The sequence below is a fragment of the Phalacrocorax aristotelis genome, chromosome Z, assembly GCF_949628215.1.
Source record: "Phalacrocorax aristotelis chromosome Z, bGulAri2.1, whole genome shotgun sequence".
Lineage (NCBI taxonomy): Eukaryota > Metazoa > Chordata > Aves > Suliformes > Phalacrocoracidae > Phalacrocorax > Phalacrocorax aristotelis.
Genome location: NC_134311.1, coordinates 71,689,568 through 71,712,313, shown reverse-complemented (window position 1 = coordinate 71,712,313; position 22,746 = coordinate 71,689,568). Strand labels below are relative to the sequence as shown.

The 22,746-nt window shown below is 54.4% G+C and overlaps 1 protein-coding gene across 2 annotated transcripts in view; it reads left to right on the top strand.

Annotated features, from left to right (window-relative positions):
- The window catches only part of CNTFR (ciliary neurotrophic factor receptor), a 213,314-nt gene extending 200,952 nt beyond the window's left edge, over nt 1–12,362 (top strand). For both annotated transcript variants that reach the window (XM_075078575.1, XM_075078576.1), the window contains exons 8-10: nt 8,155–8,335; nt 10,127–10,271; nt 11,157–12,362. In XM_075078575.1, coding sequence (XP_074934676.1) covers nt 8,155–8,335; nt 10,127–10,271; nt 11,157 — 327 coding nt within the window. In that variant the 3' untranslated portion in view covers nt 11,158–12,362. The remainder of the gene's footprint in view (nt 1–8,154; nt 8,336–10,126; nt 10,272–11,156) is intronic.
- Nucleotides 12,363–22,746: the final 10,384 nt, after the last annotated feature.

Sequence of the window (22,746 nt, the reverse complement as noted above, 5' to 3'; positions counted from 1 at the left end):
CAAGACCGCTGCTGCATGAGCTAGCCATAAATGCAGTTGCCCCCCAGAGAGAGCCAGGTGATGCTTGCTCAAGCATACCCCCGCATCAAACAATATATGGGCTGACCCACAGCCAGGGGGACACCCTCATCCCCTTCCCAGCGCTTTATAATGGTGGGTTTGAGCCCCAGCGTGCTGTTTGCACTCCCTTTCCCCAGCTCAGCAGCACCTCTCTGCTCAGGGCACATAGCAGCTCTCATGTTGCAGTTTACTCTGGGAATTATGATGATGTGCTCTGGGAATTATTATCGTGGAGAGATGATGATGATGACTTCCTACATAAACATGTGATGGGGTGTGTACCGGATGCTTCTTGCACTATTGTGCCACCTCACAGCAGCTCCCTTAAACCTGAGTGTGGGCATTTCCCAGCTGTTTGGGATGCAGCCATGTCACATCGGGTGGCCACTGACTCCCCGCCACCCCACCAGCACTAAGCTCACTCTGAAACTCAAGCAACTTTGAAGACACACTCCTCTCTTTCTGGAAGAGTGGCTGGTCGTTTCTCTGCTGCCAGAAGAGAGATGGGGTATTTGTAGTCTAAACAGGCTTTTTTATTCTATCCTTTTGGCAGAATCTCCCCTTCTGTCTCCTAAATATAAAACATTAAATGTTTAGGGTATCCTTTATTTTTCTCCTGCTTTTAAGTTTGTAATTCAAGCCAGATTAGCATGGTTTCCTCTTCTGTTTTATAGCCACATCCTGGCCCCAAGTGAGCTCTCCTAATGCTCTCAGATGTTCCTCTAATGGCTTACCTAGGCTGGAACTGGATACCCTTTCCTAATGGATTGCTAATAGCCTGTTTCTGGTTTTACAGGCTCCTTCAGTTAACTCACAACAGCAGCGATCACCATGCTCACACATGCGATCTCCCCACAAGCATGTCTGCATGCTCCCCCCTAGATGTAGGCGGGTGGCCAGGCACTATCTCAAGCATCTTTGGGGATCCCAGGACAGGTCTTGCACCCAATTCGCTCCCACTCCATAGCATTTGCTGGAGCAGGATTTCCCCTTTTCCCAATTTTTTGGGGGGAGATCTCATGCACTGAGCACTGACCAGCTTGGTGCACATCCTGGGAACATGGCAAAGCTCAGAAAGTATTTCTTAAGCAGCGTTGGAGCTGGTGGCCAGGCCGAGGGAGGATTTCCTCCAGTGGGTTGCCAGCAATTAGCAGATGCCATTGCAAAGTCTAATTGAACCCATTGGCCGTGCTGACAACATGAAATGTTAACGAACCGTGAGGCGGGCTGCGCCTCAGATCTTGAGATTTGCAGTAAAAGGTCATGAGATATTTAAAGCTAATAATGTAGTTGGGTTCTCTCCTTCCTCTTCTGTTTTGGAAGCATTAAAGCCACATCGGTGAGCATTTGCAAAGGCTGGAAACATCCATCTTTAGAAAAGCAAGCAGAGATTCTCCCACCATCCTGGAGTTTTAGGAGCTGGTGCCACAGAGCCCCTGATTCAGGTGTCTGTGCTGGCTCCGCTGCTGAGCAGCTCCAATCTGGGCAAATGATGGGGATTTAGGGACAGAAATGGGCAATCTGTGGACATTGCCAAACATTTAGTAGTTGGGTTCGTTGGTAGGAGGAGGGCATGGTCATCTGGGCTGACCACCATCACTGATGTGTTGGGATGTCTGCCAGGGTGAGCTCAGGCTCATCTCACAAGGCAAAGCAACACTTTTCAGTCAAATAGGTGAATCTCACAGGCTGTCTCTGGAAGTTCCTGCCTTGGGGCAGCCTGAAATAACCTGAAAGTGTGTGCTAATTCGTATCCTGCCTGTGATGAGCAAGGGGGAGGGATGGTGCTGGGGATGGCAATTAGTGCCACCGCCTGCTGCAGCTGCATCCCCGCTGGTGTGGAAACAATGTCACTTTGCAGCAGGTGCACTTTTTCGTGCCCATTTGCATCCCCCCCATGCCTCTACCATTTTGCCTGCACTCCCCCTCTTCGCAAGGCAACCTTGGCAGGGAGGTCACCCAGAGTGAGCTAGGTTACAGCTTCACGCCTGGTAGATTTTATTGTGGCACTTCTCTCCCTTTCCCTCCCAGCTGCAAAGTCAGTGATTAAAAAAGAACGGGAGAAAAAGAAAGAATTAATAGGTGGGAACAAAATGTTGATGCTGTAATAGTGTTGCTTGCAGCTCAGTGTGGGACAGGCAGGGCTGGAGTAGAGTGTCTTGGAGGAAGATAGAGGTGGGAAATGCTCAGAAATCACCTTTTCCTTCCCACCCCCAGCTCAGGGTTGGAACCGGGCTTGGGACCCTTGCCTGGCACTGCCTAGGTGGTCTCAGCCCCAAAGGGAATTGCTAGTGACCTAAAACTACTGAGCACCCGGCAGGGTCAGGCCTCCAGAGGCAGCCCTGATGGTGCCACTGAGGCCAGACACGTGCCCGTGTGCCTGTGCTCACCTGCATGCTTGCACAGTTACACATGGGCAGGATAGTGCCGGCAAGCTTTGCTTTCCCTGCCTGTGTGCAGACCGTGCCAGGCAGGTGCCTGTGCCCCGCAATGCCTACACACAAGCTGCACCCAACTGCTTTCACCCCCACCCCACTGGAGCAGCGTGGCAAATGCAGGCAGCAGATGCTCGCGCTGACCAGGGTTAGAGCTGTTGCTGAGCCCTCTGAGCATCCCCGATCCCATCCTCCCCACAGCCGCAAGCGAAAGCGAGCCCTGCCAGTTGTCACTTGGCAGGAGGGGACAGCGCATCCGGAGAAAGAGTCCTGTTATTAACGAGCTTACAGCTCCGCTTTCAAAGATGCTCTTTATTTTAAGCCAGAAGGGAGCTGTTCAGCCACATCTGGTGTGACACAATCCAGGCTGCAGAGGAGCTCTGCGATAACTTGTCCTCCCAGACCAGCAGCGGGGCTGAGCTATGTGCAGCAGCGGCACAGCAGCCTTTTCGGGGTGGGTGACAGCAGGTACCGCAGTTCAGACCTTGCTGGGCACATTCACTACCCAGCTGGCAGAGAATAAGGGGGGTCATTCACTTTTCCCAACATTTTAGTTATTCCAGAGTCCAGGCAGAAGATTTTGTCTGGGGTTAGCCCAACTGGTTCCTGCAGTGCTGAGGGAGGAGGAGGTATGTGGGGGCTCATTTATTAGTAATGAATGTCAGACCTATTCGCTCTCCAGACATGGCTTTGAAAGGGAAAAAGCAAAACATTTTTTTTCCTCTTGGTGACATCTTTTCACAGGCTGCAGTGGCTGTTTGCATTGACCCTCCGGCACTTCCCAGCAGCGAGGCGGATTGCTTGGGGGTTATCCCTGATTTTGGTTGACCCTGTTCCCCAGCGCAGGTGGGAGCCTGCCAGGATACCCCTGTGATCACGGGGACTGAAGGCACCTGAAACAGCAGCTACTCATGTAGCATGAATCAATGCAAAACTCCTTGCAGCCGGGTGGCAGGATCTGGCCGCTTGTTGCAGGGAAAAGGTGCTAAGAAATTGAGCCCACTGGGGTGTCCCATTCCCTCCCAGTTCCCATTTTCCCCATTATCCAGGATAACCCGGGGAGCATCCAGAGGTGGTGGAGGCTGCAAGGACATGAGATGCGTGGCAGACCCAGGCTGTGCTTTTACTAGGGGTTTCCTTCCACATTCCCCCACTCACTGTGGGTGGCACAGGCTGTGTGAGCAGATCAGCTTCACCCTACAATAGTTGGGGTGCTCCTTTTATTTTGGAGAAGGCAGGCTCATCCAGGCTCGATACAACAGGCGCATAGCCTCCATCCTGGCATGCACAGAGGTGTTGTATCCCTGCCGTGGGACTGAGGGGTTCCAGCACCCTATCCCCATATTGCCAGCTTCCTGGCAGTGGAGCACCCACTTCCCACACCGGGAGCTGCGCTGAGGAGTGGGAGGTGTTCAGGGAATGGAAAGCAGAGCCACTGCCTTGAAGGGGGAGCCTGCAAACACATTTTCATGTGTGATGCAGAGAAGGAGGCATCTGGTCCCCCTTAGTCCCTCTCCACCTCCTTCCAACACCAGCTGCTGAGGCAGGGCTGGTTGGGGTTTTCTTCCCCCTCCCATCCCCTTCCAAAGGCCACATGGGCTTCAGACCTGCCTGTGCATCATCCTGTTCACCCTGGACCAGAAACAGAGCCTGGGTGGAAACAGAGCATGGTGACCTTTTTTACTGCCAGGGCACCCTGGCAGGGTGGGCTGGGGTCAGTGGGAGCAGGGTGAGGGATCCCTGGGATCAAATGGCTTCCTTAACTCCTGCTGTGCTGAGCACTGAAAGGCAGTGCCACCAGTCTGCGGACAGGGACTGGGACAAGGATACCCATGGATGTCCCCTGTTGGGGTGCGTGGTGTGGATGGCATTTGTGGATGTCCCCAGGCCTCCAGCACATGTGCCAGGGGGACCACCATGGACAGGGGGAAAGCACCTGCCCTGGGTGCCCTGGTCTGTCCCCATCCCATCAAGGCGGCACCAGCCCCTGGGCTCATCCTGGTCCTCTGGGCTGTGAGTGGCCACTGGCTGTCCCTCAGCAGCCCCGTTATCTTTCCAAGCAGGCTGCCTGGGGTATGCAGCCACAGCAGGGAACGGGATCCCAGCCCATGCTGTCCTCAACAAGCTCTTGGCTGAATTACTGGGTTCAAGGGCTTTTTTTCATTTCTTTCTCTCTCTCTCTCTCTCTCTCTCTTTTTTGCAATGCTAATAGCTCTGCATTGCACTGGCTACTGATCCCTCATTAATCTGGGCAGTGCTTCACAGCCAGCCTGAGTGACTTGTGGCAGGTGCACAAAGGCAGGCAGCAACACACAGACCCCCCTGGCCAAAAAAATTACCATGCACAGCCTTCCTCCAACTTTTGTCTCTGTGTGGCGGGGATGCGGCTTAAAGAATTTCTCCCTCTGCCTTTGATGCTGTGTGTCCATCCATCCCTCCAAGATCTCCCCAGTGTCCCCCCCCACGCTCTCCCTGTCTGTGTCCAGTTGGACCCAGTGCCCATGTGCTTTCCCATACACTGCTGCAGTTCTGTGCTGAGCACCCGCCCAGGCACTTTCTCACCCACCATGGCAAATGCTGGATGTGTCCCCCAGCTGCCCAGCTCTGAAGTGCTGCATGCAGACGTCGTATGTGTGGGGAGAGATGGACGGCATCATCTATGCCTTCTCTTTTTGTCTGCTGTTTAAAAAGGAGCTTAGGGCAGCATCCTCCCAGGTCCTTCAGGGAAGATCCTCCAGGGCCTCCAGCCTGGGTCCTGGGGGAACATCCTCCCCCAGGCAAGCCACAGCCTTGACCCCATTGTGCCTGTGATGTCCCATTTGCAAACACTCAGCTGCAGGCTGGCTGCAGCTGGGGAGAGGCAAGAATTGCTCCCAAGGGGAAGTGCTCAGCTGGGAGAAGTCTTTGGGCTGGAGAAAATACTCTGGATGGAGCAGCACCAGGAGGACCTCAGTGGGGCTGGCCTGCCCACAGCCTGCTTGCTGCAGGGCTCAGCAGACATCCAGGGTGCTGAAAGACCTAGAGGGACCCACACCAGCCAGTTAACCCCAGCATCTTTCCAAGCCCTATGCTTATTCCCTGCTTCCAAGGCGCACCCAGCCAAGCACAGACCAAGCCAGGAGAAGCAGGCTTGCAGAGGGCTGGCAGCTCACCCAGCAAGGTTTCATTAATTGTCATTAGGAATTAATTGAGCTTGATCACCTTGACATTGCTATTCAAATTGCTGGATGCCACCAAACAGCTCTGTGTTGCATGTACAGTGCTGCACATGCATCCCAACCCACTGTGCCTGCAAGCAGCATGCCTGTGAATAGTGACCAGAGTCAGCAGCAGAGGAAGGGGACAGCATGAATCCCAGGGTCTGGGTGGCAGAGACAGCCTCACCGTGCTTCTAGACTGCAGGAGGGAGGTCCTGCTGAGCACAGTGCTTTGCATGGGCCAGGTCATTCATGGCCTGGTGGGTCTTCTGTTCTGCCTACTCATCCTTGGTGCCTGGGCCATGAAGGTGTGTCCCTATGAGAAGACGATGCAGAAGCTGTCTTCTCAGCTCTTCCGGGTGCAGCAGTGGGTATCAAAAGCCCATTGCCTCCAGGGCCCCTGATCTAGCTCAGGTTTTGGTCCTGGGCTGAGGAGGGCTGGAGCTTGGTAGGGTTGGTGGGATGGGTCTCAGCCAAGACCCCTGTGGGTTGGAGGATGGACGGCTGTGTCCTGCAGGAGGGACCAGCATCTTCCTCATCTTCTTTTCCCCATCCTCCCTTCTGCCCAGACCTCACAGGATTCCAGTTTTCACCTATCCCATAAATGAAGTGGGCCAAAACTCTTTGCTCCCTTATAGCTGCCATGGGGGGCAGCCAAGCCTGCCTCCAGATGTGCTCCTGATCTGGGGCTCTTGCAGGCTTGGGCTGGGTGATGTGAGCAGCTGGGAGCACAGAGCCTGAGAGCCCTGCTGTGCTGGGCAGCAGGCTGTTTGTGGCCCTGGGAGAGGGAATAGGGAAGGAAAGGCTCTCACCTGGAGCAAGAAGGAAAAAGTTCCCTCCTCCCTGATAGGAATTCCCCAGAGTGGCTGTAAAAGCCAGGGAGGCTGCAGTTTGTTTGCCAAGGGGATTAAATCTATCGTGGGGTGTTGTATGAGCTGTACTGGGATGACTGGAAAAGGGCTGGGTCTTTCTCAGGGGGGGTTCCTGCTTTTCAGGTACCCCTGAAAGCAATAGGGTGATGAGATTAACCATGCCAGGCCATCACACAGTTCCCTGGTGTGCATACCACCCCTGCACGTGTAAAGCCACAGTGCCAGGGCAGGGGTGTCCCAGGTACTGCTGGGCACCCTGACAATGCAGCTTTTCTCTCTTTGGGCTTCAGGATGTGATCAAAGACCAGGCAGAAGTTTTTGGCTCTATCTTTCTCCTGTCATTGAATTAAATTCTTAATAAAACTCAGCTGTTGGTGGCCCCTGGGGCAGTGGTATCCTGTGCCTGGCCTTCTGCTAGGTGGCTGGGGAGATGTGGAGGAACCCATGTGGGCTGCACCATGAAGTTCCCCATCCATGAATTGCTGCTTGTTCTGCCTGAGCATGAGCCCCTGGCTGGGCACTGGTGCTTGTAGATGGCCTGCAGCAGACCCGCACCATCCGTCACCCCCCACAGCAGCTTTGTTATCAACATGTGTCTGAAGAGAAGGTGGTTTTTGTTGGCCAGGGCATGGGGGAAGGATGTCTCCCCCATGCCATGCACAGGCAGTGCAGGGGGAAATTAATCTGGCAGAATGTTTGTCCTTGGGCTCATAGATTGGGTAGAGGGCAGTCTCCCATGCAGTGTCTGCGGGATGCTTCTGCGCTGGTCCCCTCCATGCCTGCAGGACCTTGAGGCCAAGCCTGGCTCCATCCCCAGGTCATTTGGGTGCTGAGCCCACCTCCTCTGTTGCCCACATGTATTTGCTTACTGGTGGCTGTGTGATGGGGGTGCATTTCTACCAGGCGCCTGTCCTTGAGCCAAGCTCCAAAGAGATCAGAGATCCTTGGAAGGTGTGGACACAGTCTGAGGTTAAACCATTGCACTAACAGCCACATTCCCAGGAGGATGACAGGACCTCCCATGGCCTAGGCAGCAGAGACAACAGGACAGAGGGAATTTTTCTAGGAAAGATGGCTGGACTTGGCTTGATCCTTGTCCAAGGGCCCAGTCAGAGGGCTGTAAGCCAAGCTGGTAGGATGCCAGCAGATGCAGAAGCAGGGTGGCCAGTGGCATGCTGGTGGGAGAAGCCTCCTCCCAGCAGTGGCAATGATGCCCAGAAAGTATATGCACACATGCCAGCAGCTGCCCTGGACCTCCAGCTCCCAGCCACCCTAACATGGCCGAGCAGAGACTGCCTGCACATCTGCTAGTTTCTGGTGACCTCTAGAGGAAGCCGCTTTGCTCCTGTACCGCGAGTTTGGAAGTGGGACTGGGTCTCACCAGAACTTTGGCTTAGCTGCAGTTGGAGCATCCTCCCTCTGCATCCCTGTTCTGTGCTCATGCCTCTGCCCAAAACCCTCTAGTACTTCCCAAAGTGTTGTGAAAGTCTCATTACCATTCTCTATCCAAGCTAAACACACTGACTCTCTTACACCTCCCTGTGCTGGGGGTTCCTCTGACTTCCCTCCCCTCCCCGCCACTGCCTGCAGGTTGAGCTGTCGGATGGGACATCACACACCATAACAGATGCCTATGCCGGCAAGGAGTACATCATCCAGGTGGCAGCCAAAGACAACGACATCGGCACATGGAGCGACTGGAGTGTGGCTGTCCATGCCACCCCGTGGACAGAGGAACCCAAGCATCTCACCACGGAGGCCCAAGTCACAGGTGAGTCCCCCCCGCAGTACACACAGGCTGTGCCCACAGAGGGGGGCAACCCAGGAGTCATGGCTGAGGGTCCCCCCCTGTACAGCTCCTAGCTCCTGCAAGTTTGGTACCCAGACAAGAAGATACCCCCAGCACCTAGGGGGACTACAGCCCTTCACTGTACACTTTGCCCTCGACCCATGGCCCTGGCAGCAGGTGAAGCCATGGCCTGAGGGATGCTGACTCAGCTTGCTTGGCTGTGGCACCCTTCTCACCAGGATGCTTGGGGTGTGACAACAAATATGGCATTGTTATTATTATTAATAATAACAATAAATTAATATTATTCTTCCCTGGAGTGGTGTTCCCCTCCAGCCCTCCCTCTCCAGTCCTACCCCCCACAAACCTCCGACCCCGCACAATGGCTCGGAGCGATGCCAATTCGGAATGAAAACCACAAAGTTAACAAGCCTCTGTTTCTAGGAAAGAGCTGGGACTGTGTCCAAATGGGCGTTATCAGCCCTCCGTTTCCCAGAAGGGCTGGAGCGGACCCTGCACTGGTTCCCCCAGCTGGCACCGACAGCAGGGCTGGGGGAAGCACTGGTGTGCAGGCAGGCAGGCGGCAACCACGCTTCTACATCATGGCTGTGTGTGTGAGCTGGCCAGATGTGCATGGGTGAAGAGGGGGTGCTCAGCCCCCCCACCGTCCAAGCTCTAGCCCAGCTGATTGTGCAGGTCCCGGCATGCGTATGTAAGCTGTGTGCTGCCAGAGCCATGGCAGAACCTTTGCAGGCCCTGGCGATGCTCCCTGCACTGGGATGCGGTGGGTGCAAACCGTGCTGCTGGTGGGTGGTGGTACCTCCTATATGGAGACACCCCCCTTGCAGAAACAGCAACCAATAGAGCACCTGGGGGTTTCTGGCAGCACCAGGGATTTGCAGGCCCCCATCGCTAGGGGGATAAACCCCTGCAAGGATTGCAGACACACCTCTCTGGTGGCAGGATTTGGGGCTTGCTTCTATACGTGCCTGCATCGTGCTAGATGCAAATACCACTTCAAATGGCACCTACCTGCTCCCTGTGCAGGCACATGCATGTCTCTCACACGCGTGTCCCTTGCACACATGTCCCTGTGCATGCAGCTGGCTGCAGCCATGCAGGGCTGGTGTGGGACAACTTGGGTCTGGGACTGATCCTCTCTGTGACACTTCGGTGGGGTCAGAAAGACACTGAGACAGATCATCTGTGGTGCCCAGCAACCTCCCCAGACTGTCAGGCCAGGGGCACTCTGGGGCCCTCTGGATGTGGCCAAAGCTGCCTCAGCCTGACTGACCATCCATGCCCTCCCTGCAATACCCTGAGGGGACAGACACCCCATCTGGTCCCGTACAGCAGAGGACAAACCCTGTGAGCCAGCCCAGAAGCAGCAGCCATGTCTAGCACATTCCCTGGCTGCTGTGCACTTGTGGCCCTATTGTCATGACCTCTTAGCCAAAATTCCCACAAAGCTGATGCACAGAGCAGCCTGGCTGGGCAGGATGGGGCTGGGAGGGATGATGCCCAGCTCTGCCAGGTGGTAAAAGCATCTCCAAGCAGTAGGTCCAGTGTTAGAGCCAGGAAAGTCTCATAGAACACCATCCCCTGACACAATATCCCAGCCCCCAGGTCAGCCCTAGATGGCATGACAGTGAGAGGGGCAATTTGGGAATGGGATGGTGCTGTGTCCCTAGTGGCAGGGGAGCAGGGCTGCCCCTATGGGATGCATCCCAGGGCACCCCAGCTCCCCTCACCATCCACTCTCCCTCCCTGCAGAGACAACGAGCGCTAGCACCTCCTCTTTCATGCCGCCCCCCACCACCAAGATCTGCGACAAGGGGGCCGTGGTGGGCAGCGGGGCCGTGGCAGTGTGTTGGACAGCTGGACTGGTCTTGGCTGCCTATGGTGTCCTCTTTATTTAGTGAGTATCCTCCAAACAAGGGGGCATAAGAGGTGGTGTGTGGGTTCTGAGACACGGCAGGGGCTTGGGGACCCCAGGGGCTCCAGTGTGGTTGGGAAGGGGACTCTCCAACCAGGCTCTGTGTGAAGGGTTTCAAGAATGAGCCATTTTGGTTTTTCTTGCAGTTTGTTGTAAATGCACTAAATCTGGCTGCTTTTCCAACCTGGGTATTCTGATGGAGGTCTCCAGAACAGCTTTTCAAATATTTTCTGCAAAGCCTGCAAAGGGGTCGGCTTTCCTTGCCTCATACTCAGTAACCCTCCCCCCTCCCCACTGCTGATGCAAAGAAACCACGTGGACATCTAAGGTCTTTGCACAGGGAGGGAAGCAAAATTGTCCAAGATCAGAAAATTCAAGATGCATCTTAAAAATGTCCTTGGCTTGGCTTAGAATGGAGGTGGGAACCTGGAGAGCCCCAAAATGCCCCATCCCTCCCTGGGCCAGGGCTGCTGTCTCACTGCGTCCCCCTCTGCCCTTCCCCTGTGCCCACGCTGCCTGAAGACTGGGAGATCAATCCTGACAGCAGCCACGTGTGTTGCTTTGAGGGATAAAGGACACACCACTTGTCCTTTAGTGCCCAAGAAGGAGCCATCACAAGGCAGCTCCTGTGGGTGCGGGGTCCTTTGCTCCCCTCCAGTTGTGCCACCTCCACGTGTAACGTTAGTGGTGGCAACGGGAGAGGTGGTGGCATGCAGCCAGGTTGGGTGGGCAGGGTCTGGCCCTGGGAGGAGGAGGTAGAGGTGATGGGTTTGGGCACCGGGGTTCTGGGAAGGGGTGAATTTCCCCATGGAAATTCACAGCCGAACCTAGAGTGGGACCAGTGACCCCTCTCCTCCCTGCTTGCAGATCCCTGTCTGTTCGTCCGTCGCAGCCCAGCGCAGACGCCCTCCCACCGCCCACCACCACCACCACCCCCTGCCCTGCCACCCCCCTCCCAGGTTGAGTCTCTTATCTCTTCGATTTTGCACACGTTGAGGACGTATCACGCTTCTCACCATCGCTTCGGAGGAGGACAGAGCCGCCACCGTCCCCTGGGGAGCCGTGAAATCCTCTCCCAGCCCGGAGCGAGGAGACGCACTTGTCCCCCCCCATCCCTGTCCCCCTTTCCCCAGCAAGGCGAAGCGAGCCCGGGCACCATGCCGCAGCTGAGGACCCCACTCATACAGCTAACCCCCCCCACGCCAAAGACGTGCCCGCCGCCCTGCCACCCACCCAGGTGACAGGGAGCGTGACGGTGCACCGAGAAAAGGGGATATGAAAATGGGGGGGGTGGTGAGGGGAATGATGCTCCCAGCTGTGTACCCCCTATGGCAGGAGGGGGTCCCCAAGGTCCAGACTCGCTCCCCCGTGCTCTTGACCGCATGGCGAAGCTGGAGAGGTGCATGGGTGGGGGGTCTTGGTGCCCTCTGAGGGGATGATGGAAGGAAGAACTGGTGGCTTTCACAAGCATGGGGAGCAGGGAGCTGGCAGGGTTTTAACAGAAAAAAAAAGGAAGTTAAACCAATGAAACCCCACCGCCTCTTGCCAAGCGCCTGGAAGAGCTGCCCCTCTGGCTTCCTCCCCTCCCCACAGCACCCTGCAGGAGCCTTTGCCACACCCAACCCCATCCCCACATCACCCCCAAACTTTTAACCACGTTGGATACAGGGAATTGCCCTGTTGACGTTTGTCTCATTCTCCAACAAAAGCAGAATAGCTCTGCTGTTGCCTTTAGAGCTGGAGCCCTGCAGACCTGTCTCCTGCTGTCCCCTGCTGTCCCCCGCTGTTCCTGTGCCTGCTCTGCTCTCCTCCCCATCCTGCCCCAAGCCCTGTTTTGTAAAGACACCTCCTCTTGCCCCTGCCTGGACCCAAGCGCAGTATTTAATACCGTACGTCCTAGTATTCCCACTGTTGACATGCTGTATTTGAATTTTTTATAGATGTATATATATAAAAAAAAAAGAATCAAAAAAAAAAAAACTAATAGAGGGGATAAAAAAAAGCTCACACAGAGACAACGCACACACACATGCACCAGAAGAGACGGTCTTCATTAAATGATCATTTCATGATGATTGGCAGCTCTGGGTGTTATTTCCCCTCCGGCTGGAGGGGGTGAGTTCGGCTGCCCGCTCCCGTGCATGGTGCTGGCTGTGATGGGGAGGATGTGGGGGTGGCAGTGAGGGGGACACAGACACCCTGGATCCTGCCCCAGGGTTTCAGCCCATCACAGCATCTCCCTACAGGGTGGGGGGGACCCAAAAACTGGCCTTTGGGACACCCTGAGAAGGTGCAAGGGAGATGCCCTTGGAAACCCCTGGTGATGTAAAGGGAATGACCGTCACCACCCCGTCTAGCACCCATGATGTGATGGGGAGGTGCCATATGTCCCTATTCACAGGTCCCCAGGGACATGGGTCCCACAATCTGGTCACACCCTGACACCTCTCAGGGAGGTGGGAGGGTGGAGGCCTGCCTGCGCCCCACTGCAGCCTGGAGGCTGGAGATGACACATTGTCCCAATTAATGCATTTTCCTTGTCTGATTAATAATTTCACATTAGGAAAATGCCACTGGCCCAGATGCTCTGAATTAAGCTTCCATCACATGGATCTGGCACGGGGGCAATGGGCACAGCAAAGCACGCTGTGTGGGGGTCTGGCCTCTCCCCATGTGCCTTGCTTGTGAGCACCAACTGGAGCAGAGATGTCATCGAGCTGGACTTCATCGCAGGGCAAAAAATAGCTTGTTTTTTTAAGAAAATTGCCTGCCCAGTGCACCAACAGCATCTCTGCAGCTGGGAGATAGGTGGGTGGGTGGGTGGATGGATGGATGGATGGATGGATGAAAGGACATGCGGACGGGTGGATGGGTGGAAGGACGGGTGGGTGTGTGGATGGATGGGTGGGTGGAGGTGAAGTTGCAACAACCCTGGCTCTGCAAAGCCTGAAGTCAGCACCAAGCTGGTGACTAGCTCCCACCAGGCACTTGCTATGATTTTTGCCATGCCGAGGTTTATTAGAGGAGAGCTCAGTCCCACACAGCCCTGTCTCCAGCTCGGCCATGCTGGCAACAGCACTGCCCCACGTGCTGGCTTGGTTCACTGGTTAATGTTCCATTACCAGACAACATGCCTCCATCATTTATTAATGTTTCATTAGTGTTAAAAACATCTGGTAATTAATTATGCACTAATTATGGATTCACAGTGCTAAAAGCCAGGGTAATCTACCATAGCGGATGGCTCTTCAGGGCAGGGGGAAGGGACAGCTCTTAGCAGTGATGAAAATGTCAGGCCCAGGCCTTGCCTGGGGGAAGCACCCCAGAGAGACAGATTGCTTTCATCTTCACACAGGATCTCCACGCCTGGTCCGGAGGCATGCTGTCTCAGGTTATTAAACAGAGGAAACCTGTCCCTTTCAAGAAGTTTCAGGGATCAAGGGAGCGGTGCTCCCACTGCCCAGGGCAGTTGTATGAGAAACGGTCAGAGAGCAGTGGCTTTCGCACACAGCCCCAGGCACCCCCCGGCACGTGGGGCTGGCACATAGCCTGCCGCCAGCTCTGGGATACCGTTCGTCAGCCACTCCGTGGTGCCTGGCTGGATTAAGTGGCAGTCCATAAAGCAAGGGTTGTCGTAAAAGCCCACTTGTGAAGTGCCCCAGCAATATTATGTACAGATGTGCAGAGATGTTTCTAACTGGGGAAGGTCCCAGGGGAACATCCCTGCCAAGCAGAAAATCCATCCACTTAGCAGCATAAATCCATACAGGAAGAAAGAGGGAATTACAGTGCTCAGAGAGACCTGTGCATCACATAACCTGAAATCCAATACATCAGCCGGGTGCAGCGGGTCCCTGCATCTTCCCAGCACACATGTGGCAGTAAATCCCACCTTAGGTGTTGTTTTCGGCTGTTGCTGATGCGAGAGCAGCCTTGTGCTGAGCTCCCCAGGCTCTGCAAGAGGGACCAGAAGTGTGGCTGGAAAGCAGCAGCTATTTCCTGGCTGCAAGGCCTTGTAGGAAGCAGAAAGCCCTCTTGCTTGAGTGATGGGCTGAGCAGTGAAGCAGGTCTGAATCACTGCACCTCCTGCATCCTTCCCTGAGGCAGATGCTAGCAGAGATCTCATCCTCCCCGACCCAATGGTCAGAGAAGCTCCCTGCTCTCACACTAGCCTCCCAGAAGCCTGGAGCCCCCAAGTGATAGCAAGCAGCTTATTTATCACAAATTAGGCTGACAGTGCCGAGTGGTCAGGCTTCATCAGGGCACCACACTTTGGTGGAGCAGCAGGAATGGTGCTGTGCGTTTCAGCTCAGGCAGAGCATTAGACAGTCCCAGATGACAGCAGGGAAGCAGAGGGGTGTGAAGGGAGGCTCAGCTGCCAAAAAAGCACACTGATATCTGCACAGCCAGACCCAAGCCCTAGTGCATCCTGCCAAGCTGGGTGGAAATGCCAGGTGGGATCCATCAAGACCACTGGCAGAGGAGAGCTGCTTATTTGCACAGGGGTAGACCTCATCCCCAAGGGGCAAACGTCCTCGTCCATCACACAACAGGGAGAGGTGGGAGGTGGAGGCAAGAGCAGCAGGAGCTGGTGGAAAGGTGGTGCTCACAGTGAGAGTGTAAAGAGCAGCATCAGCAAGAGGTGAGAATGGAAATAGAGTCAGCTTGACTTGCAAGAGCCCAGAATCCCCTGGTCCTCGACCCGTAATGGTGTCAAGTTGTGCTGGTATTGCCTGGGATGGAGTTAATTTTCTTCATAATAGCTAAGTACGGGGCTATGTTTTGGATTTGTGCTGGAAATAGTGTTAATACAGGGAAGTTTTAGCTATTACTGAGCAGTGCCTACACAGAGTCAAGGCCTTTTCTGCCTCTCACCCCAACCCACCAGCAAGTGGGCTGGGAGGGCACAAGAAGTTGGGAGGGGGCACAGCTGGGACAGCTGACCCCAGCTGACCAAAGGGATATTCCATACCATACAACGTCATGCTCAGCATATAGAGCTGGGGAAGAAGAAGGAAGGGGGGACATTCAGGGTGATGGCGTTTGTCTTCCCAAGTAACCATTATGCGTGATGGAGCCCTGCTTTCCTGGAGATGGCTGAGCACCTGCCTGCCCATGGGTAGCAGTGAATTAATTCCTTGTTTTGCTTTGCTTGTGCACACAGCTTTTGCTTTACCAATTAAACTGTTCTTATCTCAACCCATGAGTTTTCTCACTTTTACTCTTCCAATTCTCCTTTCCCACTGCAGGGGAGTGAGCAAGCGGCTGTGTGTTGCTGAGTTGCTGGCTGGGGTGAAACCACAACAGTCCTTTTTGGCATCCCCAGGTGGGCTCAAAGGGTCTGAGATAATGACAGGTTTGACTGGAATGTGCTAGATAGAATTTACAGCTGCTATTGCTGGTTAGCTATTAATTGGCAGGCTTCTGTGCTTGCCGTGAGGCTTGCTTGCCTTACTGTGTAGTAGACTCTAGTGCTTGTTAGTGGCTGCTTTTTTGGTTTTGCTGCTTGCTGTACTGCTGTACTGCTGATCACCTTACTCTGCTCTGTCTGGGAGCACACTGATAACAGCCATGGCGATGCGCCCGGGCTGGCAGATGGCCTGGGCATCACTGCTGTTTCTGTGCTGCTGCACTGGGCAGGCTGGAACTCCAGCGTGATCTTGAGTCAAAGGGACTGTGACCTGTGGATGAGTCCATGTGGGAGCAGGACACCCTGAAGTGTCTGTGACTGTGAATAAGTCCACACCAGAGCAGATGTATCTCAAAGCATCTGTGGCCATGCTTTGTCTGTGCTGCAGCAGGTATGCCTCTGAAGGGATTGTGGCCCAAGGATAAGTCCATGCTGCGGCAGGTACACCTTGAAGAATCGGTGGCTGTGCATGAGGTCATGCTGGAGCACCTCAAGATGTGTGGCCACAGATAAGCCCATGACAAAGCAGGTACGCCCCTGGTGGGACTGCAGCCATGGGTAAGGCCATGTTGGAGAAGGTTTATATCTGAAGAGAATGTGGCTCATAGATAAGGGTCCACTTTGAGTAGATACAACCCTATGGGACCACAGTCTGTGGATAAGTCCAAGGCAAAGCAGGGGCAAGGGGAGGAGTTCATTGCAATGTTAAACCTGATGGTCTGGTCCACAGGGACCAGGGGGTGGAGACTGTAATAGATACACCTTTACATTGTTGTAACCCATGGTTTGAGTTGCATGTTATGGGAATTACTATAGCAGGAACCACCTGAACCAGTGGAAGTGCAGCAGTGACCCGACCTGAGCTGGCTTTGGTGCCCAGTAACTCCACACAACACACCACCTCTCCTGTCCTGCGTGACCACCAGAACAGATGGAGCCCAAAGCCATGGACCTAATGAACTCAGTGGATATTTTGTGGACATTTCTGGGAATTTTATGGACATTTTACAAGGGTAGTCCATAGTCTGAGGAATGATATCTGCATATTACATCAAAGGACTGGGCTGGGGGTGGGGGGTGACCAATGAGGAGGTATTGGTTAGTGTAGGAATTGAACATGATAAAAATGGTACGGAATAAGGGGTGGAAAATGTGCTGGTATTGCCTGGGATGGAGTTAATTTTCTTCATAATAGCTAAGTACAGGGCTATGTTTTTGGATTCATGTTAATACAGGGAAGTTTTAGCTATTACTGAGCAGTGCCTACACAGAGTCAAGGCCTTTTCTGCCTCTCACCCCAACCCACCAGCAAGTGGGCTGGGGGGCACAAGAAGTTGGGAGGGGGCACAGCTGGGACAGCTGACCCCAGCTGACCAAAGGGATATTCCATACCATACAACGTCATGCTCAGCATATAGAGCTGGGGAAGAAGAAGGAAGGGGGGACATTCAGGGTGATGGCGTTTGTCTTCCCAAGTAACCATTATGCGTGATGGAGCCCTGCTTTCCTGGAGATGGCTGAGCACCTGCCTGCCCATGGGTAGCAGTGAATTAATTCCTTGTTTTGCTTTGCTTGTGCACACAGCTTTTGCTTTACCAATTAAACTGTTCTTATCTCAACCTATGAGTTTTCTCACTTTTACTCTTCCAATTCTCCTTTCCCACTGCAGGGGAGTGAGCAAGCGGCTGTGTGTTGCTGAGTTGCTGGCTGGGATGAAAGCATAACGCAAGTCCAGAAAAATACAAGAGCGTACCCCAAACCATGGGCTATTCGTTCAGAAAATGTCTATGGCTCCTGTACAGAGATGTAGCACTGGATGCCCTTGGCAGGTAACAGCCTCCCTCCAGGACTTTCTTCCCCAGTGGCTGGAGGGATGGCTCAGGCACCAGGCTCCCACTGTGAGGACTGTAGGCCTCCAGCCTACTACTAGTGGTGCAGGAACAATCCCAGGATATTTGAGTGATTCAGCCATCGCAGAATCACAGAATCACAGAATGGCAGGGGTTGGCAGGGACCTCTAGAAATCATCTTGTCCAACCCCCCTGCTTGAGCAGAGACACCCAGAGTAGGGGGCACAGGACCGTGTCCAGGTGGGGTTTGAATGTCTCCAGGGAAGGGGGCTCCACAACCTCCCTGGGCAGCCTGTGCCACTGCTCTGCCACCTCACAGGAAAGAAGTTTTTCCTCATGTTTAAGTGGAACTTCCCGTGTTCCAACTTGTGTCCATTGCCCCTTGGCCTGTCATTGGGCACCACTGAAAAGAGTCCAGCCCCATCCTCTTGACACCAACCCTGCAGATATTTATAAGCATTGGTAAGATCCCCCTCAGTCTTCTCTTCTCCAGGCTGAACAAACGCAGGTGTCTCAGCCCTTCCTCATGAAATATCACCATACAGAGAAGCAGACAGAGCTGCAGGTGGGGTCTCTGAGGGTAGCAACAGCCCTGGGCATCCCCATAATGCTGTAGGGCAGAGGCTTGTAGCAGCAAGAGGTGACAGATGATCATAGCAGACTGAAAAGGACTGCCCTGGACCATCTTATTCCTTGGTAGCTCCAGATCAGGACTTGATGCCTCTCCAGGAGAGGCTGCCTGTTGTCTGAAGAGCCTCAAAGTAGTGACTCTCCTCTTCCTCATTTCCATCCTGACTGGCTCAGCGTCTGCCCTGGCACTGTGTCCCTGGTTCCCAGACACTTCTGCCTGCAGCCTTACGTCCTCCCTTCCCCACCAGACCAGCTCTGACACCTCCTTACTCCCCAGTTGCACTATGGCTGGATGGGCAGCACCAGCCATTGCCTTCCCAGCTCCCCATCACCTCCCAAGTCCTTTGACCTCTCTGCCCAACCGCAGTCTGCCTCAGTCCCCTGCCTGTTCTGGCCACGGTGACCCACACAGGCCATCTGCTCACTGCATCCCAAACCTCCCTGCATGCAGACACAACAGCCAAGCGCAGCTCACCCGGCTCAGCTGCAGCACGCAGACCAGACCACACCAGGGTCCCTTAATAAGCAATTGGCTCTTTTTTTCCTCCCTTTCAAGAAAAAGCCAAGCATTAGTTTGGCTTCTGCCACTCTGTTTATCTAATAGCATCACTGATTGATTGTCTTATTTATAACCCAGATCCGGTGTCTGGGCTGCTTGCAGAGATGGGGTGATTGATGGAAAGACGACAGCCAGAAGGGGACTTAATGGAGCTGTGTGGCTGAGCAGCGGAGTAGTGGCTTAGGCATGAAATGAAAGTGTCTCCCAGAAGTCTGGGCTCCTATTCTTCTTTCCTGCACTGTTCCCGGGGAAGCTGCTAAGTGCTAGGAGAGAGCAGTGTGCTTCCTACACCCTGCCAGGAGCGATCAGGGGCTGTTCTCATGTCTCTACCAGCAGCCTGGAGGAGGACAGGCCAAGGAGACATGGCCAACAGGGACTTGGGCTGCTTTCCAAGAAGAACTCATGTAGTCTCTGGGAAGACTTCCCCCTTCCAGGATGGAGGGGTTGGTTCAAAGGTGTGAGACAGCCCATGCCTGCCCAACCACCTGCCTGCTGTCAGGGCACCTGTCCTGCAGGCTGGAAATCAGGTCCTTGCGTAACCATGTGATGCAGAGCCTTTCTCATGGCTGACAAAGTGCCACTGGGTTAGGATCTTGCCCTCCTGCAGGCTGGAAGCATCTTCGAGAGGTCTCAGTTTTGTCCAAGGCTGGCCTGGGACGTTCGCATATCCCTAGGGGAGATTTCCCTATTCCTCACACACAGTGGGCATGAACACCCACAGAGACATCGACCCACGTGTCAATGAGCCCATGGAGACAGTCACCACCATAAGGCACCAGCAAAAAGGGAAGGAGCCACAGTGCCAGGAGGACATGCAGGGTCATGCTGGGTATGTGTGACAGCCTGGACATGTCCCAGACCTCCAGGCCACAGAGTCACAACCGCAGGACCAGGTCATGGTCAGGAGATGGATGACAACCCCAAGTCCCCAAGAAGGCATTCAGCTTTGATCTGAGCCAGAACTAAACCCTCATCTTGTCCATAAAGATCAGTTTGGGCAGAAAAAACAACATATTGGTTCAGTCAAAGTATTTTATTGCTGTTTAACAGCCTTCATTTCATGTCTGATTGTAACAGATAATTTAATACAAGCCTAGAGCAAAGCCAAACACAGTTATTTCATTATGAAGAACCCCATCAGCCAGATTTGTCATGGCCAGACCCCACTCGCTTGTTTTTTGTTTTTCTTTCTTTTTTTTTTCCCACATCTGAAATTTGAGCAAAACCAAACCAGCTTCACAAGCACTGCTACTAAAGCAGACCAAATGAAAACAGCTTGGGGACAGGTCTCCTGCCTACCAACCAGTGCCTGGTAAACACTATTCAGTGCCTTATGATAGACATTTATTTCTTCCAGGAGAAACCACATTTGGAATGTCCCCCAGACCACTGGGCACGAGCAGGCTGATGCACGCTCCCTTCATCCAGGATGTCCCCAGCCACCGTGGTCCCTCTGTGGGTGATGCTACTGCCACCTCACCATGTGGCCAGGGCTGTGGGGGGAGGAGGGGACCAAGATGGGGAGATCCTTGCAGGATGTTAGAAGATGGAGGAGCCCCCAAGCAGCGGGAGTGGAAATGGACTTTGATGTGGAAGCTCTCCTTTCGCAAACACAATGACTTGCAGAGGAGTTTTATAAACATGGCTATTGTTGCTTCGTCCCTTTGGTGGGAACAGATGGTCCAAGCACTCTGTTCGGCCCCCCCTCCCCTTCCCTCACCCCCATCCCCATTAATAAAGCCCCAGCAAGTCCAGTACTGCTAAGGTTTTCCCAAGGGGGATCAATAAATAAATGTAATAACAACAAAGGGGCCCATGCAGACGAGATTGGGTTACAAAGAGGCCTCGGCTCCCCTCCTCCTTTCCGGGCAAGTCATTGCACGCAGGCACTCCGCCTGGTTCGGGGAGAGGTTGCTCCATCCCCACTGGCTGCAGGAAGCAGGAATAGGATCTTCCCACCGAAGGAGCCAGGTACTAGATGAAAGTCCCCATCCCACAGTCAAGGATAGTGATGTCGGACCTTGGTAGCTACCTTGCAGCCTTGGCCATGGGATATTGACGGCATGTGGGTTCCAGCTCCCCGTGAGCATCTCCTACACCTTCAGAAGTCACCTGGTGTCAACATGACTCTGGGAACAGGCTCAGCTACCAGTCCTGGATGTGCAGCAGGCAGATGCCTTCTTCTTTCAAGATTTCCTGGCCAAGTTGCTGCTCTGGGTCCCTTCCCAGCAGGATCCTACCCAGCACAGGGCACTAGGGAGCAGGTGTCCAAGCTCCACAATTTTGCCCACCTTCTGCCTTGCTCTTGCCTGGCACTGGACCAGACAATTTTCTGGCCAGCTGAAAAGCATTGGTGACTCCATCCTGCTCCTCAATGGCATGATGAGGTTTTATGCAGGGCTGGGAGCTAAGATTTGCAGGGATTAAACCAGGGCAGAACAATCTGCAGACAGGGCACCCCTGTGGAAAACATCAGCATGGATGACTCCACCGAACACTGCCCATGAGGCTGCAGGGCTGGAAAGCAGCCTCTCCAGGAGGATTGGTGGGGTTTGAAAGTGGCCATGGCATGTCACCAGGCTCTGGATGCTGGAGAAGTCATGCTCAGGCACTCAGTTAAGTGGGGTCTCCTTTGGGGAAGGAGGAGACCAGCTCAACAGAGCTTTCCAGGGATTCATCTGCTCAGGAAGGGGCCGAGCCTGGAGCAACCCCTTGGGCAGGAACCAGAGGGAGCTCCGGTGATGTGCAGGAGGGGCTGAGCAGAGGGTCTGGTCCAGAGGACCAGCTCCGAGCCCTGCCGCTGCATCCTTGTTCCAGGCAGGCTGCTAGCAGCCATTGTCCGACCTCCTCCCCAGCTGCTCCCCACTGCTCAGAGGTGATGAGATGCTGTTTTTATCTGCAGAGGAATCCTGCAGCTGGGGGTCAACGGGACAAAACGTGTCTCACACACACATATGCATGCACTGCTGCCTCCCCTCCGAGCCGCCCTGGGAACGTCCTCCTCCCCCCAACCCCTCACTCATAAAAAAATTAAAGCTCTCGATATCATCTCACATAAACGTGGATTTGAGGCCCCGTCAGTCACCAGACACGTCCCACAATCTGCACTGGCTCCAGACAGCTGGAGGGGTCTGCTGGAGGACCAGAATGACTTCACACCGCCTCCCACGGACCGGGGTTACCCAGAGTGCTTGGTGTGGGGAGGGGAGCCAGGGGACCAGGAGTTGTCCGTCCCATCCCACAGCTCTGCCACCATGCCATGCCCTGGACCCACCAGTCTGTGTGCTGGTCTGGAGAACAGCCCCAGGCACTGACAGCAAAATGCACCCGGGATGCAGAGGCCGTCCCTGTGGGCACAAGCGAGGCAGCTGGCCTGGGCTCCAGTGCCGGTGAGGTTTATGAGGGATGACCTCTTGCACCGAGCGCCTGGGGCAGGATAAATCCCAATCCGCCTTGGAGTGCAGGTGCACAGGCCTGACAGAGAGGGAAAGGGACTACAGATGCATGGGGGATCCGGAGAGGGGGAGCTGGGGCCGGCCTCAAGCTGTGTGCTGCTTTGGGTCCATCCCAGTGGTGGGAACAGTCCCCTCCGTTCACTCCAGAGCCCCCTGCATTGCCTTGCGGGTGCTCTTGGCAGGACTGCCTGCACACAGCCTGCCATGGCAATGCCTGGGGGCACAGAAAGACCTGCAGCATGCTAGTCTATGTGCCGCAGGGTGCCCAGAGGAGACTCATGGCATTCTGGATGTCAGCAGGTGACTGCTGACATACCCTGTGTACCACAAGTGTTTGGGTACCCAGATCTATAGCTGTGTGACTCACATTGAATTTGCCCCTGGTTTAAGTTCCACAAAGAACCTCCTTGTCACTATAATGAAAGAAACAGTCAGGATCTGGAGAGGTCATCTAGTCCCTCTTCCTCCTGCTATCTCAGCCAGGTGGCACGAAAGAAACTGTGCCAAGTACCTCAAGACAGGGTGCCAGCCATGTCCTCAGCCATGGGGGTTC